Source organism: Pogona vitticeps, chromosome 5, assembly GCF_051106095.1.
Source record: "Pogona vitticeps strain Pit_001003342236 chromosome 5, PviZW2.1, whole genome shotgun sequence".
Classification (NCBI taxonomy): Eukaryota; Metazoa; Chordata; class Lepidosauria; order Squamata; family Agamidae; genus Pogona; species Pogona vitticeps.
Window position 1 is genome coordinate 184,947,630 of NC_135787.1, and position 17,434 is coordinate 184,965,063.

Sequence of the window (17,434 nt, forward strand, 5' to 3'; positions counted from 1 at the left end):
AACTGGACACTAGAGAGGCAGAAATTATGTATAGCATTTACTATTATAATAGCATTTGATATAATCTGCATTTTTCAGCATCCGTAGAGGGGCTTAGAACTGATCCCCCATGAATATGGGGGTCCTACTGTACTGCAAATACTTCAAGAATTTAGTCATATCTAAACAAACATATTCTAGGGTAGTTCATTTCCCTGTCACCATTAAGAAAGTATCTGACTTTGTCATCATGATGGTGGCAAACACCTATCCTCAAACCATGTTCCGGTTCACCAACAAGTGGGATAAATGTGCAAACAATATAAGAAAATGTACTATAAACCACTAATTGCATGCTTCCAGGAAATACATAATTGTTTACATTTCTCTATGTGAGCTGATTATAATAATTGTTTACATTTATCTATGTGAGCTGATTATATATAATCTGCAACTAGCCACCCTTCTTGGTACTCCGATAATACCTTGCTACTCGAGGCATTTAGTAAAGTTGCAGAAATTTCCAGCTGTTCCAACATCATTAACTGATCTTCCATAAGTGAGATCAGAGGACAGATCACAAGTGTGAAGCCTGAAACAGAACAAAATCCTTTGCTTTAATTGTTCAGAAGGTATCACCACTTTGGACTTCAGCACATGATAATTTAGCAGGAAAAGAACAGTATTGCAGAAGGAAAGGTAATACAAAAACGAAGAGTGTTCACAACCTAGAACCTCGTGCTCCAGGACAAAGGAATGCCCAGAGTGTAGCCTCTTCGGACAGAGGTGGTGCTAGAGGCACAGCACATTAGGAACATCTGAGGCTGCAGTTAGTACTAATCATGAATCCCAACCATATAGTAAAACTGTGATCACCATGAAAAGCTGACCTAGCCTCAAAGGGTGAGAAGGGCTACAGGGAGGGCTAGATAGAAGAGGAAACTACCTTAAACAAGATATTATCAAGAGCTGACTTTATAAAATATGTTCTGCATTATTTAAGCATGCATCGAGAACTTCACCCTCTTTTTTGTACCAAATCAAGGCCAGAAGAGTGCACAGAGGTATACACTAGGCAATGTCCTCCCGGGCTGGTACTTTTGCTGCTGCTTCTTTTTATTTTATTTTATTTTATTTTATTTTATTTATTGCCCCGCCCCTCTAGACAATGTCTACTCGGGGCGGCTTACATAGATAAAAACACAACAGTATGACATGTATAAAATCATCAAAAATACAATTATAACAATTAGTTCCAAACAACACAATACTAAGATGGCATGACTCAAGGAGAAAAGAGAAAAAAATAGAAATCACTTAATTGACTGGAGGGAAGGCCTGCTTGAATAGCCAAGTTTTTAACTGGCTTTTGAATACACCCAGCGAGGGTGCCAGCCAAATTTCAGTTGGGAGTGTACATGATGAAACTTTGTGTAACAGAAAATGCAGTAATGTATTTTCTGATGGGTCACAGAACTGTACGTAAGTCACGTGTAAAATGAACGTCTTTATCTGCTGTAAGTCAGATTATTTTTTCCTATACTGTGTGTTGCTTCATGTCATGTTATGCTGCCAGAGGAATGTCTCTTCTCTCTCTCTCTCTCTCTCTGTATGTGTGTGTGTGTGTGTGTAAATAGAATAAGTTGTTGGTTTTACTCAGTGTCATAGTGTCATAAGTATCTCTTCTAATCAATATCTCCTTACCCTGCTGATGTTATGAGAATATATGTTATAATCAAAATTCTCAACATGATGGACAGAAATATTCAAACTGAAAGATGAAGAAAACTTTTTTTCTCTTTTGAGAACTCTAAACATACCCATTATTGTTTTGCTTCTAAAACATGAGTACATACCATCAGAACACAGAGCTGGTAGCTGGTAACACAGGCTCTTTCCACCCCCAGTAGGCATGACAAGGAATACATCTCTTCCTGCCATTGTAACATTGATGGTTTCCAATTGCAAAGGCCGAAATTTTTTGAGCTTGAAGTTTTTTTGCAATGCATCTCTGATCCCAGCGGACCATGGGAAATCTGCAAAAAGGAAGAAGTACACACAGAAACAATCCTGGGAATCATTTGAATACAGCAACATTGTTAGCTAAAGGACATGATTTCCACAAAAGGGTAGCAATGAAGCAACCCTCCCCAAGTAACCTTTCAGTTCCCAAAACTGTACACATTTGGCAGCATGAATGCACATGGACCCATGATGGACGACTACATCAACCCTATAGACAGAGAAGAGGGATGAGAAGTCATGTGTCTTCTCTTCAGCCCACCACTATCTTCATTGTGGGATGAAATCAAGCATCCACGATTATCAAACTAAGCCTCTCTTGAGAGGTCTGGCACAAACACTCATTTCGGCAGTTCCTTTTACAACCTAAAATCCAATGTGAAAAAATGGGCTAACATCAAAAATTCCTTTTACCTTCTAGTAAGACACAGATGGGTGGAGGGTAAACCACTGGCCATTTCTGGCCAAAGTTAATTTTTATAGTAGTTGGATGTAGTAGGGAAGATGTTTTACTGAAATTCCAATGTATTTGAAGCTAAAGGAGTTTGAGCAATACCCATGCAGAACATTTATTTTGCAACCACAGTAACTCTGGTGGTTTCCTCTCATTTAAATTAAAAACCATGAAAATATAAGAAGTGACAAAAGGCATCTTTACCCCCTACACATGCAATATCTAATGATTAGACACCCCCATGCTAGAAACTTAACACTCAATATGTTTCAACAGCTGTACTACTATACTCTACTGTAGTCCTACTGTATTGTTTAACAGCTTAGGCTACAGCACAGGTCTACAATAATGAACAAATGTGATCTTACAGACCTTCCTTGTTCCAGTCTTCCACTGCTGAATCAGTATCTTTGCTGCTCCCACTCCCTGCATCTGAAAATTGTTTTATCTTCTTTGTCAGAACCACCTTCTTCTGCTGAAGATCCTGCTGGTGTTCCAGAAGTTCTTGAATCTGGATCTCCAATGCCTGCAGCTCACTGTCCACAGAGGCCAGTTCTTCTTGCAGCACTGAAGTAAGAAAAAAACAACATATATCCCAACATCTTTTTTAAAAACTTCTGTTTTTTTTAATCCACATAGAATTCAATACACAATCTCCTTGAACTCTTTCCTCATTCCCTCCCTCTAATGAGGAAAGTCTTCCTTGGGCCAGCCAGGTCTCTTACTCAACTCTCCTTCCTATATTCCCACTCTCTCTTTGAAGAGAAAGAAGATGTTCCATGTGATTTAGCATGTTTTTGTAAGCTTCTGATGAGATTTCCACACCCAAATCTTTTTATTTTACTGCTTCACATTCAGCAGTTTTGCCTAACACCAGAAATCAGCAAATCATTTTTGCATACAATGTTTCTTTCATTTCTTTTCTTGCAGATCACATGGATTATTGCTGATGTTGAATAATAATAATAATAATTACATGCCATCACATCAACTCTAACTTATGGCAACTCTTTTTAGGGTTTGCCAGATAGAGACTACTCAGATGTGGTTTGCCATCCCCTTCTTCTTATGGAGGCACCATGGGACTATGCAGCTTGCCCAAGACCACAACTGGCTGGAATTGAACTCCCAGCCTCTAAATCACTGAATTATCCAGGCAACTAGATGTTGAATAGAGAGTAGAAAAAGATACGGTTACCTGAAAGAGTTGTCGTCATCTTCAAAACCAAGAAGGCATCTCCCCTGATACATCAGTATTGCAGTGCTTTACCATTACTTCCTACAACAACCTTGGAAGGTAAGAGAAGAGGAAAGTCAAAAAATTGTAAGGAGACAAATAACCTCTGCAGAAACACCAAAGACTAATCATCAGGAATATTTTAATCTCTCTGCAACATACAAACTGCAAAATACAATGCCTTCCAAGCATTCTTCAACCAAGGTTCTCACTGCTGACCATGCTAGCTATGGCTGATGTGAGCTGCAGTCTAACAGCACCTGGAGAACTGCATGTTGCCCATCCCTGTTCCATGGCCATGACCAACTCAACTGACATTACTCAACACCTCTGAATTCCATGGAATTCCTAGTCTTTCATATTCTGGAGAAAGATGGTGGATAGATGGTCAGACTTCAAAATGAAGGCGCCCAGGTCCAACCCCCTACTCCTCCATAAGGATCATCAAAACTGTAGTGCAAAGCATGCTTACTACCTGTTAAATTCAGAGGGTCAATAGGCATAAGAGTATTTATCATCTTGAACCAGTCGCAATCTCGTGGATTAAAGTAGCTCTCAGGGCTGCTGTGCAAGAGGAGAGTGGTTTACAGGCTGTATGTGATTTAAACCACACTTAAAAGAGAAATCATTTAATCCTGTCAATATTTTCCACAGTCTTCTTGTTCAAATTGTCTCCATCTCCAATACAGTAATCCTCTTTTCACTGATATCCCCAATGTTTGAATAGTCTGCACTTTAAAGACAGAAATAAGGTATTGACCTGGTGTGGTGTACTAAGTAAACTCTTTTAGAAACTCATAAAGGTTTCACTTAAAATCAAGGATGTGAGGACGAAGAAACAGATGCAGCAGCCAACTCTCCATTTTTTTTTTTTAAAGGAGCAGTTGTCTGGTACTGTCATTCCAACATAGAGCCCACTATACATCAATCAGCTAGAAACCAAGAGTTCAAACCCGCAATACACCTCCTGGAAGGAGCCAGCTGAGATCATTCAGTGTGTGGCTGATAGGGTTATATTCCCCACCATTTGTGCAGCATCAATCAGGCTGAACATTCCCAGAGTGCCATGAGAAGGAGGGAATGTTAAAACATTCCCATGCACTTTACACTTTGACAAGCCCCGGATAGTTGCCCCAAGAGGGAAATAACTTGATGGCACACAATTACCTTGATTATTTCTACGCCTACTGCATATGTCTTACCGTGCATCTCCAAGTCCCCCAAAAACTGTCACCTTAAACATTATTGCATCAGATAAAAATTAGGCTGGTTCTAATAAGCTGAAAAATGTAAAGATCAAAGTAGTATTCATAATAAGCTAAAGTCCATTTTATAAGAGCTATAAAAAGGAATAAGAAAGAAGTGTGTCCTCTGAAGATGCCGGCCACAGAGACTGGCGAAAGGTTAGGAAGAACAACCTTCAGAACATGGCTAAAGAGCCCGGAATACCCACAACAACCATAGGTGTCCGTATACTTTATGAATTTGTTGTGAACCTGTTGTTAGCTGCCCAGAGTAGACTTCAGTCTAGATGGGCAGGATATAAATAAATTAAGTAAATAAATAAATATCTTACATTAAAAGTCACAGGCAGGCTATACAGTTATCTGCTGCAAAGTGAAATAATGCAATGAGTAGTAGCCAAAGATCCCTTTGACTGTGATAGAAAGAAATAGAGAGTGTACAGGTTGGATGCAAATGGGATATTCAGCTTTCGGAAGAGTGGCTATTACACTTCTTTTATTGTGACTAACTTAGATATTTTCAGTAACCCAAACTGTAAAAATGCAGACACTTGTAAAGGCACATTATATATAAATTACTATAAAGCGTAACAAAAGAAAGGCAAGCTTTATGTTATCTTAGGAGCTACAACCCATAAAATATTATTTGAGAGCTGAGCAGCAGAGATATACCAATACACAAAACAAAAACTCAAAATTTCACTTCTTCAGAATTAACTCTGAATTAATTTGGACTAGAGATGGAAATATCATCAACTGTGGGTCTTGATGGCAATTTTTTCAGAGTACTGTATTTTTAACTCCAGGTCAGCCAAGCAGGAAGACAGAAGAGCTCCAGGCAACATTGGCAGGGCAAGCAGGACCTTTGCCACAGTGGGACATGTGAGTAGACGGTCTAGAGCAGTGGTGTCGAACTGTGGCCCTCCAGATGTTCTTGGCCTTCAACTCCCAGAAATCCTGGCCAGCAGAGGTGGTGGTGAAGGCTTCTGGGAGTTGAAGTCCAAGAACATCTGGAGGGCCACAGTTCGACACCACTGGTCTAGAGGATCTTCGCTGGATGGTGAGTTTTAAGCCCATAGGAACGCATAAATTGGGTTTTAATGCATTTCTATGGGTTTTTTAATATCGCATGACGTTTTCGTTCGACAGCGATTTTCACGGAACGAATTAAATTTCATCATGCGAGGCACCACTGTATAGGATTTATCCAAGGTGTTGAATCTATTTTGGAGAAGGGTCAGAACCTTAGATTACTCCTTTTTAGAGGTGTGCACCCTTCTTTTTTTTTCCCACTACAAATCTCAGTATTCTCTGGGCAGTATGGTTATTGGCTGTATAGCCTGGGAAATTCTGGGAGTCCCAAAACTCTCAAATTTGCAGATGTTTAACATTAGACTCAAACCTGGAGAACATTCTCAGTGTCTCCAAAACTGGAATTACAGTGGTGCCTCACTAGATAGTTAGCCCGCGTGACAGTTTTTTTGCTAGAGATTGGCTTTTTGCAATCGCTATAGCGATTCGCAAAACCGTGATTCCTATGGGGGAATTACGCTGGACAATGTTTGGTCCCTGCTTCGCAAACTGATTTTCGCTAGACGACAATTTTGACAGCTCCCTCCACGTTCGCAAACAGGTGTTTTCGGGACCTAAGCTTCACAAGACAGCAATTTAAACAGTTGATTGCCGGTTCGCAAAGCGGCTTTCCTATCGCCGATCTTCGCTAGACAACGACGATTCTTCCCCATTGGAACGCATTAAACAGGTTTCAATGCATTCCAATGGGGAAATGTTTTTCGATAGACAATGATTTCGCTAAGCAGCGATTTCAGTGGAACGGATTATCGTCTTGCGAGGCACCACTATATTTCCAAGCTGTTTTCATTCTGACCTGACTCAGTTCATATGTAGTGAAGAAAATGTCCTGCACTCTAAATCTATTGGGGGGCAGGATGGCATTGGAGAAATTAAGAGAAGTTGCCCAAAGGGGTACAAGGGAGCGTGTGGTGTAGTAGTTAGAGTACTGGACCATTACTTGGGAGATCCATATTCTTAACCCATCCACGGAAACACCGTTTTTCAACTTGATATGGTTGTTGTGTGAGAGAAAAAAAAGGAAAAAGGGACAGCTGCGGCTTGAATACATTGAAGAAAAGCCAGAGATAAATGTAAAGTTAAATAAATTTAAGGATTGTGTAAATTGTGGGTTGGGGAAAGGACAAACCAGTTGGTGTTAACTTGTTGCCTCTTGAATCCTTACTCCTGCATTGAGGGAATACTTATCCTACATTTCCAGCTGACCAACTTGGCTGGCATTTTCCTCTTTTTAGGTCTCTATGGCTACAAGAAAAAAAAGAAAACATGCCATAAAAGCTTTCTTCAGCCCCTTAACAAACCCTCGGTTCTTCTTCCTCAGAATCCCGCTTAATCTCTTGTGTCAAAATTAGATCCACTCTCCCTTTATGCAATTCACAGAGAGCTCATTTCTGGGACAAGCCAAAACACGAGGGCTCTTCAGATAGCAGCGAGCGCCAAGCGGGCTGCTTCATTGGCGAATTCGTCTCTGCAGCTCCTTGACTCCCAAATTATCTCCAGGTTTGGGCCTTTATTTTTAATCACAGCCTTTTTTTCTGGAGGAAGAAGGAGGTCAGGCTGCAGAAAGGGCTTTAGAGCTGGGCTTCCCAGGGTGAATTAAAAACCACGGGTGCTCTATTCCAGGGATAGGAAACCAGCTCTCCTGAAACCCTGGAGAATAGTTTCCCATCAGATCTGGCAAGTCTGGCCAAGATGGACTAAGCATCAACAACAAGAGAGCGCCTTCGTAAATGAAACAGCTTGGGTTTGTGCTATCTCATGAATTGTGTTTCCTTTTATGAGTCTGCCTAGGTGTTGAGGTAATCAGGCCTTTCTCTCAGTCCCACCACCTTATAGGTGTGTTTCGTGGGGACCCAGGAGAGGGCCTTCTCTGTGGCTGCTTCTTTAGACTCTGGAACTCCCTCCCACTGGAGGCCAGGCAGGCCCCATCTTTGCTCTCCTTCCACAAGCGGACACAGATGTTTCTCTTCAGGCAAGCTTTCCTTGAGTGAATGGCTGCCTGAGAGTGGTTTTTAAATGGATGGTTTTGTGTCTTACTGTTTTGAATATGTTTTTGGTGTTGCTTTTGTTTACCATCCTTTATTGTGATGCCTGTTTGGTTCTTTTCTAGTATTTGTATACTTACTGGTTTTAGCTTTAAATATTGTCTTTTCATTATGTAAGCTGCACTGAGTCCTTTTTAAGGAGAAAGGCATGGTTAAAAAAGGAAGGAAGGAAGGAGGAAAAGCAGAGCTGAGCTTTCTCTCTTGCCCTCCGTCCCTATGAGCTTCTGAGTGGCCGGTGGCTGAAGGAAAAAACATTGCTGTATTTGGTGGCCCTGATTCTGCAAAACTCTTGATGTAATAAAGTACCTTCCATTACACAGACAGGTGCTACCACCGTTGATAATGGCTGGACAAATAGCAGTTTTTGGACTAAGCTTTCCTTGACCTGACTCATCATTAGCCCAGTCTGGGCAATCATACTCTGATTCAGTAAGCCAAGATACAGTGGTGCCTCGCTTATCGGGCGCCCTGTTTAACGATGAATCCGCATAGCGACGATGTTTTTGCGATCATTTTTGCGATCACGTTGTGACATTTTAAATAGGAAAAAATCGCTTTGCGATGATCGGTACCCTGTTTCGCTTACCGATCATCGCATAGCGATGATTTTCCAACAGCTGATTGGCGGTTCCAAAATGGCCACCGGGTTAAAAAAAATGGCCACCCGCTGTGTTTTCGCCCAGATTCCTCGCTTATCGGTCAGCGAAAAAGGCCGCCGTATGGAGGATTTTCGCTTTAAGGTAAGTTTTAAGCCCACAGGAACACATTGAAGAGGTTTCAATGCATTCCTATGGGCTTTTAAAAACTGCATAGCGACAAAATCGCTTTGCAGAGATTTTTGCTGCACCGATTAACGTCGCTATCCAGGGCACCACTGTATATGCAAACTTTATTTGCCTGCACCAGAGCCATCCCTCCGCTTAAGTGAAGTGAGCATCTCAGTAACACCAGAAGCTGAGAGGTGGCACCAAAGGGGTGGAGGAGAGAGCTGTGTGCCAGGATCCTCCCGGGCACGCACCCACACACACAGAGGCACACACAGAGAGCTAGCCTGCTGTCTTCAGATGGTGGGGAGGATTGTTCCCCTTGCTAACTATGAACAAAATCTGGCTTTTGTTCACAAAACGGGTGGAGACCCAGCAGAGGCTGGTGAATTTGATGGTGGTTTTTACAGGAGTTCTTCAAGACTGCCAAAAGAGATTCGGCACATCGGATAGCTCCCTTCCAGTTTGTACCCATAGCTGGCGTGGCTTAACTGCCTCTGCAACATTGGAGTCCCCATCCTCAACTGAAGGACCCCTGTCTTGGTCTCTGGCCCAGAGAGGAAAACATATTGGGCCCGCCTTTCCCTGCATTTGCAAATAGGTCTGGACACTGGAGTTAACGTAATGTTGTGCTCCATCTGAACCAAGAAACCATGGTTAATGGCTTACAGACATGCTAAGACAGGAAGCCATGGTTTAAAGCAAGCAAAATAAATTTATTGAGTGGCACATTGCAACACATCGGATAGCTCCCATCAGAAAAAAATACAGTGGTGCCTCGCTTAACGAGCGCACCGTACAACGACGAAATCGCATAGCGATCCCTTTTTTGGGATCGCTAATGCGATCGCTCAACGTTTTTTTAATAGGGCAAAATTCGCTTTGCGAAGACTGGTAAGCATTTCGCTTACCGATCTTCGCAAAACGAAGCCCAACGATCAGCTGTTAGGTGGACAAAATGACCGCCGGAAGCCCGGAAATGGCCCAAAATGGCCGCGCACAGCGTTTTCGCGCCCTCGTTAAGCGAGGGGAGGGCGCGAAAATGGCTGCCGGCCATTAAGAAGCATCGCTGAACGGTGAGTATTCGGCCCATTTGGAACGCATTAAACCATGTTTAATGTGTTCCAATGGAATTCCCTGCCCCGTTCAACGATGCTTCAGCATAGCGAAGGTTAATCCAGAACGGATTAACTTCGCTATGCGAGGCACCACTGTAAAACAATAATGTATTTGCGAAGGCTTTCATGGCCGGGATCTAATGGTTGTTGTGGGTTTTTCGGGCTTCTTGGCCGTGTTCTGAAGGTGGTTCTTCCTAACGTTTCACCAGTCTCTGTGGCTGGCATCTTCAGAGGACAGCAAACTGTGCTCTGGGTAGGCTTGGGAGTGCAGTATTTATGGCTGTGAGAAGGCTAGTTTGTGAGGCTATTGTCCTAATCAGGAGATGGGTGATTAGTGTGTTTTGTTGTGGGTGGTATTGTTGTAATAAGGAGGGGAGATTATCTGTCCCTGTGATTGATGGGTGTCATTAGCTGGTCTTTTGTGTGTAGTGATCCCCTGACCTTGTGGCTGGGTGGAGTTCGTTGACCTTTTGCACTCTGTTTTTGAGAGCTGGGAGCCAGGTTTTGTTGAGTTTCAAACTTTCCTCCTTCCTGTTGAAGTTTTGTTGGTGCTTGTGGATTTCAATGGCTTCCCTGTGCAGTCTGACATAATGATTGCTGGTGTTGTCCAGTATTTCAGTATTTTGAAATAGAATTTCATGTCCAGTTTGTTTTAGGGCATGTTCAGCTAGTGCAGATTTTTCCGGTTGTTTTAGTCTGCAGTGTCTCTCATGTTCTTTGATTCTGGTGTGGATGTTTCGTTTTTATTTTATTTTATAAAAATAAAAAACAGGTTATCTGGGCTACCCAGAAATCAATAAATGGGTCTGAGGTGGACCAACCTACAGAATTCATCGCCACATGATCATCTCTCTATTAGGCGAGGATCTCACAGGAGGCGATGCATTGGAACCTGAACCCCTGACCCGGTCCCCCTTTTTTCCTCTCCTTGCAGGGCTCTGTCCTGCATGCCAGGTCTTGGATCTTGTCCTATGGCTGGTGAATGTCTGGCTCTGTTGTTCATTTTCAGGAGGTGGACTGTTTGTTCTGAATGGAATTTAGTGTCGCCGTCAAAACAGAAGCCTCTTTTGCCAGATGCGACCTTTCAGAGTGGTGCTGGTGGTGGCCTGTAGAAGATCAGCCTTCTTCAGGATCGTGGCTTCCAGAGCCCCCGTGGTGGCGGCTGCCCTCTGCAGGTTTTGGCCGGCCCTCTCCCGCAACGCCTCCAGCCCAGTCAGAAGAAGATGCAGTGTCTCATCTTCTATCTGTGTCACTGGAATGCTCTGTAAAAGGGCCCCTGAAATTTCCAGAGCTTTCATCCGGACCTCGTCCTGGCTGCTCAAGAAATAGTTTGCTGTTTTTATCAGGAGGTCCACGCTCCGTTTGGGGCTTTCTTTGACCAGGTGCTGGCAGAGGTCTACAATAATTTTTGTGGAGCTGATGCTGGTCGTCTTACACAGATGCCAAAGCCGTTTTTCTGCCACAAAATCCAGAGCGTGGGAAAAAGCAAGTCTGCACGCCTCCGAGACTTTGCGGTTTGAAGACGGAGGCCACTTGGCCCCTCCTGAGGTGCTGGAGAACAAGGGCCAAGGTGTCCAACACTTCATTCACCACTGGGGCGTCACGTAGGTGACCGCAAAGGACTTGAAGTATCACCTTCTTTTGTCCTCTCACCTCAACCGGTGCCCAAAGGAGAAGCCGGCCCAAGCTTCTCAGAGCCATGAGGCGGATGTCCAGCTGCCGGTCTTCGGCTCGTTTCTTCAGGACTGGAAGGAAGGCTCTCAGCCGGATCCTTTCTTTGCTGCAGAGCGGAATCACCTCTGTCAAGATTGTGGTTCCCAGGAGCCAGAGCTTTGAGGATCCCGACTTCATCCAGGGAAGGACCCTCTGGATGAGCACACCCTCAAGCATGCCAGTCTGCAGCAGGCACCCGGCCAATATACGGCCCTCCGGGTGAGTCGCAGGATCCGCAAATGAGCGCCAGGACTTCACTTGCTCCGGGAGAGAGTGCAGGAGCTGGGGAAATGCGTTCCACACCATCGCCTCCATGTGCAGCTCCAAGAGCACTTCATACATGGCACAGGTGGCCTTGAGGTGTTTTACTCCCACCTCCTCCTCAAGCTCTTCACAGCCAGAGCCGGAAATGGTCCCCAGGATGGACGGCCGGGTCATGAAGGACAGCAGCTTCGGGAGGATCCTCAAGGCCAGGGATGGGTCCCCACCTAAGTGCCTCCAGATCCTGCTGGTCCCACAGGCCAGTGGAAGGTGTTGGCGGAGGAGGTGACTCACGACGGTGTCCAGGTGCTGGTGGGCCAGGGTGGAGACCGCCTCCATCAGGACCTCCTCCAAGCCATACTGCGTGGTGGCCGGCAGGTGGATGAAGAAAAGGTCCAAGAGCCCTGGGATCTGGCTCTTTATCGTATCCCCGCGATTTTGGACGAGGGCGAGCAGCCAGCAACCCCCAGCTCTGGGACAGATGGGGATCCTGGAGGCGAGGTCTTCCAGGAGGGCTTCCGTGAAGTCCAGCACCTGATCTTCAGGAAAGTGGGTGATCACTAACTTAGCCAGTGTGGCCGAGGCCCCAGTCAGATCAGGGGGGACTTCCGCTTGCAGATCACAGAGGGCGGAATCCAATTCTTTCTTTTCCTTCTCTGTGATTCTTGACCAGCCTTGAATGTGCACCAAGTGGCTGATGCCCTTGGCTGCCCATCGCTGGCACTCAATGGAGCTCTCCCAGGTATACGGGGCTAGGAAGACCACCCGGCCACCATAGGCTTTCAGATTTTCTCCCTCCGGAAGACCTGCAGTGACCTGGAAGGCAACCAGCACCTGGCAACTGGCCTGCAGGGCCCTCTCTCGGATCCACTCGGATTGTGTCAGCCAGGGCTCCATCACCTGGATCATTTCCTCAGTCCTCTCTGAGCTTGGATCTTCCTTCATGAGAACCTGGATGAGCTTCCCCATAGCTTCCATCGACCTGGTGTACTTGATCTCTACGTCGGAAGCCTCCTGCTCTGTCCTGGCCCTCTTTTTCAGGCGCTCCAGGGTAGGGAGGGGAAACAGGCACCTGGTGACGAGAGCCAGCAGACACCGGAGGTCTTCAGCCAGCAGGCATGGCTTGAGTTGGCTGACAGAGACTACAGCCGTGATGGCTGTCGGGCAAAGGGATGTCTCAAAGAAGCGTTTCCTTCCAAGAAAGCCCAACAAAGTGTCCAGGATCTCTTCTTTGCAGGCCAGCTGGAAGCTGACATTCTGGGCTTCATGGACAGCGTTGCAAATATCCGTCACACTGTTGCAGAATGTCAGCTCCATGTGGGTGCCCTTGTTCTCAGCGGTGACACCCAGGAGTTGGCAGCTGGCCCTGTAATGGCCGAGGGCTCGCCTCAGGATACCCGTCCCTGCCTCCAGTGACAACAACTCTTTCGGGGCCTGGAGGGCGATCTGGCCGTAGATGAAAACCAGGCCTTGGTGGAGCCGGCCTCGCCTGCTGTTCTGGTCATCCTTCTGGTGGGAGAGGAGGGCAGCCATCCCAGCTGTGCAGTCCTCTAATGTGGCCAGAGTGAGGCCCAAATGCCCTGCAGCAGAGAAAGAAAGGATCTTGGCCACTTTCTCTATCTGTGCTGCTTCCCAGAAATCAGATTTTTCCACCAGTTCCTTCAGCCTACCCTGAACGAACGCCCGGTCCTCGCAACAGGCCAGCGACACTCCCAGCGCTTTATAGAGGAAGCTCTTTTCCGGGGACCCATCGGTGTAACTGGGCCTCTGTTCTTCCAGTATGATGATGACATTTTGGGTCCACCCATCATCCTCTATGTTTTTCAGGGTTTTCCTCAGAAACTGCAGAAGTTTCTGCTCCCATTCTGGCTGGCTCGCTCTCGGGCCTTCTGCCTGGCAAAATCCCCAGATCTCCGGGATCTGCTCTGCCCAAATCTGAACGACGGCTTTGTGGACGTCAGCCCGTAGGGCGTGCAGAAGTTGGAGGGCCCAGAACCCTCTCCGGCTACGAGGGGCAGCTGAGACCAGAAGCCTCACAAGGAGCTGCTGTGGACTTGGAAGTTTTACTCCTCCTTGGCAAGACCCAAGGTGCAGCCTGGATCCTTCCGGCCGAAGGGCGGCCAGCTCCTTCAGGCGTCTGCAGAGTGGCGTCACAGCACGAGCATATTCCTCTGCCACCACAAGGGACAAGAGCTTCGGCCACGGAACTTTATTCCTTCCTGGGGCCGAAGCGTTGAGGTGCTCAAGCACGTTCATGGCTGGACCTTGGGAAAGGACCTCCTTTTCGTTTTCAGCCAGGACTCTGACAGTGTCTTGGCCGTCTACGAGCATCGCTTCCATCATCAGGAGACTGATCAGACAGCCAGTCTCTCTCTCTACTGGAAACAGTAAAGTGATGGGGCAAAGGGTGTGTGAGGAGGGGAAGGCTGGTTTTACTATTGTGACAGGAGATGATGACTCATACTGACCAGGGAGACTGCTGGCCTGGGGGCTGCTCCTATGATCATAAAGGGCCACCAGTTGATCTCTTTCCTAATTTTATTTATTTATTAAATTTATACCCCGCCCCTCTAGACCATGTCTACTAGGAGATAATTATATCTCCTATGAAAGACTGAGGTCCATTCAGGACTTCACGTTGAAATAAAAGCAGGTTTATTGGTTTTTAAGTTATTTCAGGAATGGTTCTTACGAACATTCTTAAAGGTACACAAAGCTTCAGAATTTTCCCTTTAACCCCTTCTATCTTAACTAATAGACCTTTGGTCTAGAGGACCAGAATCTCATTAGGTCCAGCTGAGAAGGGAATATTGGTATTCATATACGAATATCCCCAGCTCTAATTAGGACTTTCAGGTTTTCCTGGTTACATCAATACATATTGTTCTGTTCACGTTTACAGTCAATGAAGGGTTCTGTATTGCTATATGTAAAAGTAGAAGCCTTGGTAAGAGACTAGGCTTACACTCTGGATGCATCATAGGGACTTGTTCCCTAGAAAGGAAACATCGCTTCCCCCTCTGTAATACCTCATGTTAAGGAAAAAAGGATCTATTTGTAAAGGTTCAGTTTTAGGGCCCTCCTTCTCTCCCAATAAACCATGAGACATTTTAAAGTCAAACCATTGTTCTGTATTTATTAACTTGGGAACAGGTATAGAAACATCAACATGATTACTTTCAAACTTCTCTTGCTGCTGGAACGTTGCATGCAAGGATGTCCATGAACTGTTTTCAAATGGGTTAACACTTTTTAGGTCCCAAGGTCCACCTAATAACTTTTCAGGCTCTTGGGGTTCTCCCTCATCCTCGTCTGGAGTTAGAAGTGGGAGGGTCTCCTCGTCACCAAGCCAGCCCCATAGGGGAGATCCCTCTCCTGGTTGTTCGAGCCACGGTCCAGGTAGAAGCCCATCTTCTGGAGTTCATCCAGATGCCATGCCCGCTTCGCTTCTTGTTCTCTTAAGATCCTTTCCCTCTCCTCCCTCAACTGCTTGCAGCACTCCTTGGTCTCTGACTCACCCCAATAAGATAGTCTCTGGGGGAGTCCTTGCCGGCATCTCTTCTCAGCTTCTGTATGGGGCACGCAAAACTGTTCCCATTTACCAGTCCACGGATCCTGTACCCATATCTTCTCCCAACCCCCCGGTATCTCGTCCCAGACCACTCTTCTATCCCCGATTCCCGCCTCTACCATCGACCATTGATCCCCTTCCTCCTTTTCCCAGTCAATCTGGGTAGCCACACTTAACCCCTTCATTCCCAACACCAGATCCCAAGTATCTACCCCCTGGTGTTTCCACCCTTTATTTCTTGATAACTCCTCCAACTCCTGGGTATCGGTACTCCAATGTTCTTTCCTAGGGGGAGAGGGTGGTGGGGTGGTCTGAGTCTCCCTATGAACCGCGGGGAGCGACGGCACTCCCATGAACGCCTCCTGTCTTTGCTTGGGGACTTCACACTATTTCCTAAATCTGTTTATATGAACACCCTTTTCAATGCGGGTGAAGTCCCAAATATTCCAGAGATACCTCTTCACATTCAGTTTTCATTCAAATCAGCACAAATGACTGTGAGAAGAACCCAAAAGACTGCATATCTCTTGCTTGGCTTGCGAGAAAGATCACCTCTTCCCTAATCTCTTTAGTGCAGTGGTTCCCAACCTTGGGTGAACCAGGTGTTCTTGGACTGTAACTCCCAGAAACCCCAGCCTGCAGAGTTGATGGTGAAGGCTTCTGGGAGTTGCAGTCCAAAGTTGGAACCATTTGCACAGCAGATACCTGAGCATGGAAACAAGACAACATGGGGTGAAGCACTTTCTCCTCCCCCTCCCTTACAAATGGAGCAATCACACTGGACTACACAGCAGGGCTGTGTCCAAGCTATTTTTGTCGTCTTGTGATGGGAGGCATTACAATGGTCTGCATTGCAGGGCTTTTGTGAATCACTTTCTGCTGCTTTGGTTGGGAAACAAAACAGCTTTTTGTGCTACAGCTGCTTTCTTGCCCTTAAGAAAAGGAGAGGGAAACAGAACTACACTTGCAGGGCTGTTGTCAATCGTTTTCACCTCCCGAAACTTAAGGGGATGTGAAGGGATCAATGATAATAGCCTTGCAGATCAATTATAATACCCTGCAGTCTATTAAATACCAGTCTTCTTCATTCAGACTCATCATCTTTGATCATCTGTCTTGGTGCATCTGCACTGGTTGCCTGCATGCTTTCAGGCCAAGTGGAAATTGTTTATGCTACCATTTATAGCCATTAATGGTTTAAGGACCTTGCTACCAGTTTGAGTGCCTCTCCCTCAAAACGTCTACCCATCCCACCTGTAGTATCTCATACTCTGGGGATGCTGTGAGTGGCGATCCCGAAGGAAGCCTGAAAATCTGTCACTCGAAACCGAGCCTCCTTGGTGGTCGCTCCACCGCTTTAGAAATCACTCCCACTTGAGGTACGATTCGCCCCATCTCTCCTCGGTTTCAGAAGACAAGTTAAAACCGGTCTTTATTCCACAAGCCTTTTATGGCTGTGCCTCTTTTATGGCTGTGGGGGGGGGGTTGTACTTATGAACGTGCTCCATTTTGAAGCCTAATAGTACTGCATTCAATATTTAAACTATTTTATAGTCACCGTTCTTTATTAGTTATTCTATTTTTAGATGTTAGGCTCCTTGTCTATGTAGGGTTTTTTAAAAAAAATGGGGTGACAAATTGCGTTATTGCAATTTGTTTGCTGCCCAAGGAAGTGGTTTAGCCACCAGTTGGACTGGATGGATGGATGGATGGATGGATAAATAAATAAAAATAAATCAGCCCTCACCTCCGGTCAGGAATACTCCATCCATCCAACCTCAGCGGGACGAGCTCCCTCTCCTCTCCTGCCGCCCTGAAACCCTCCAGCCAACCGGCATCCTCTCCATACTCTCTTCCGCTTCCGGCCCTCGCCGGCCAATCAGGGGATGGCCGCTGCTCTTTTTTGCTCTTCCCGGATTGGCGGTCGCTGCCGT

The 17,434-nt window shown here is 45.7% G+C and overlaps 1 protein-coding gene across 1 annotated transcript in view; it reads right to left on the reverse strand.

Annotated features, from left to right (window-relative positions):
- The window catches only part of RECQL (RecQ like helicase), a 28,779-nt gene extending 11,394 nt beyond the window's left edge, over positions 1 to 17,385 (reverse strand). Inside the window, exons 1-5 of the mRNA XM_072999730.2 lie at positions 17,248 to 17,385; positions 3,654 to 3,744; positions 2,828 to 3,022; positions 1,836 to 2,015; positions 465 to 571 (exon numbers count right to left, since the gene is read on the reverse strand). Of these exons, the coding sequence (XP_072855831.2) occupies positions 465 to 571; positions 1,836 to 2,015; positions 2,828 to 3,022; positions 3,654 to 3,672 (501 nt within the window). The 5' untranslated portion in view covers positions 3,673 to 3,744; positions 17,248 to 17,385. The remainder of the gene's footprint in view (positions 1 to 464; positions 572 to 1,835; positions 2,016 to 2,827; positions 3,023 to 3,653; positions 3,745 to 17,247) is intronic.
- Positions 17,386 to 17,434: the final 49 nt, after the last annotated feature.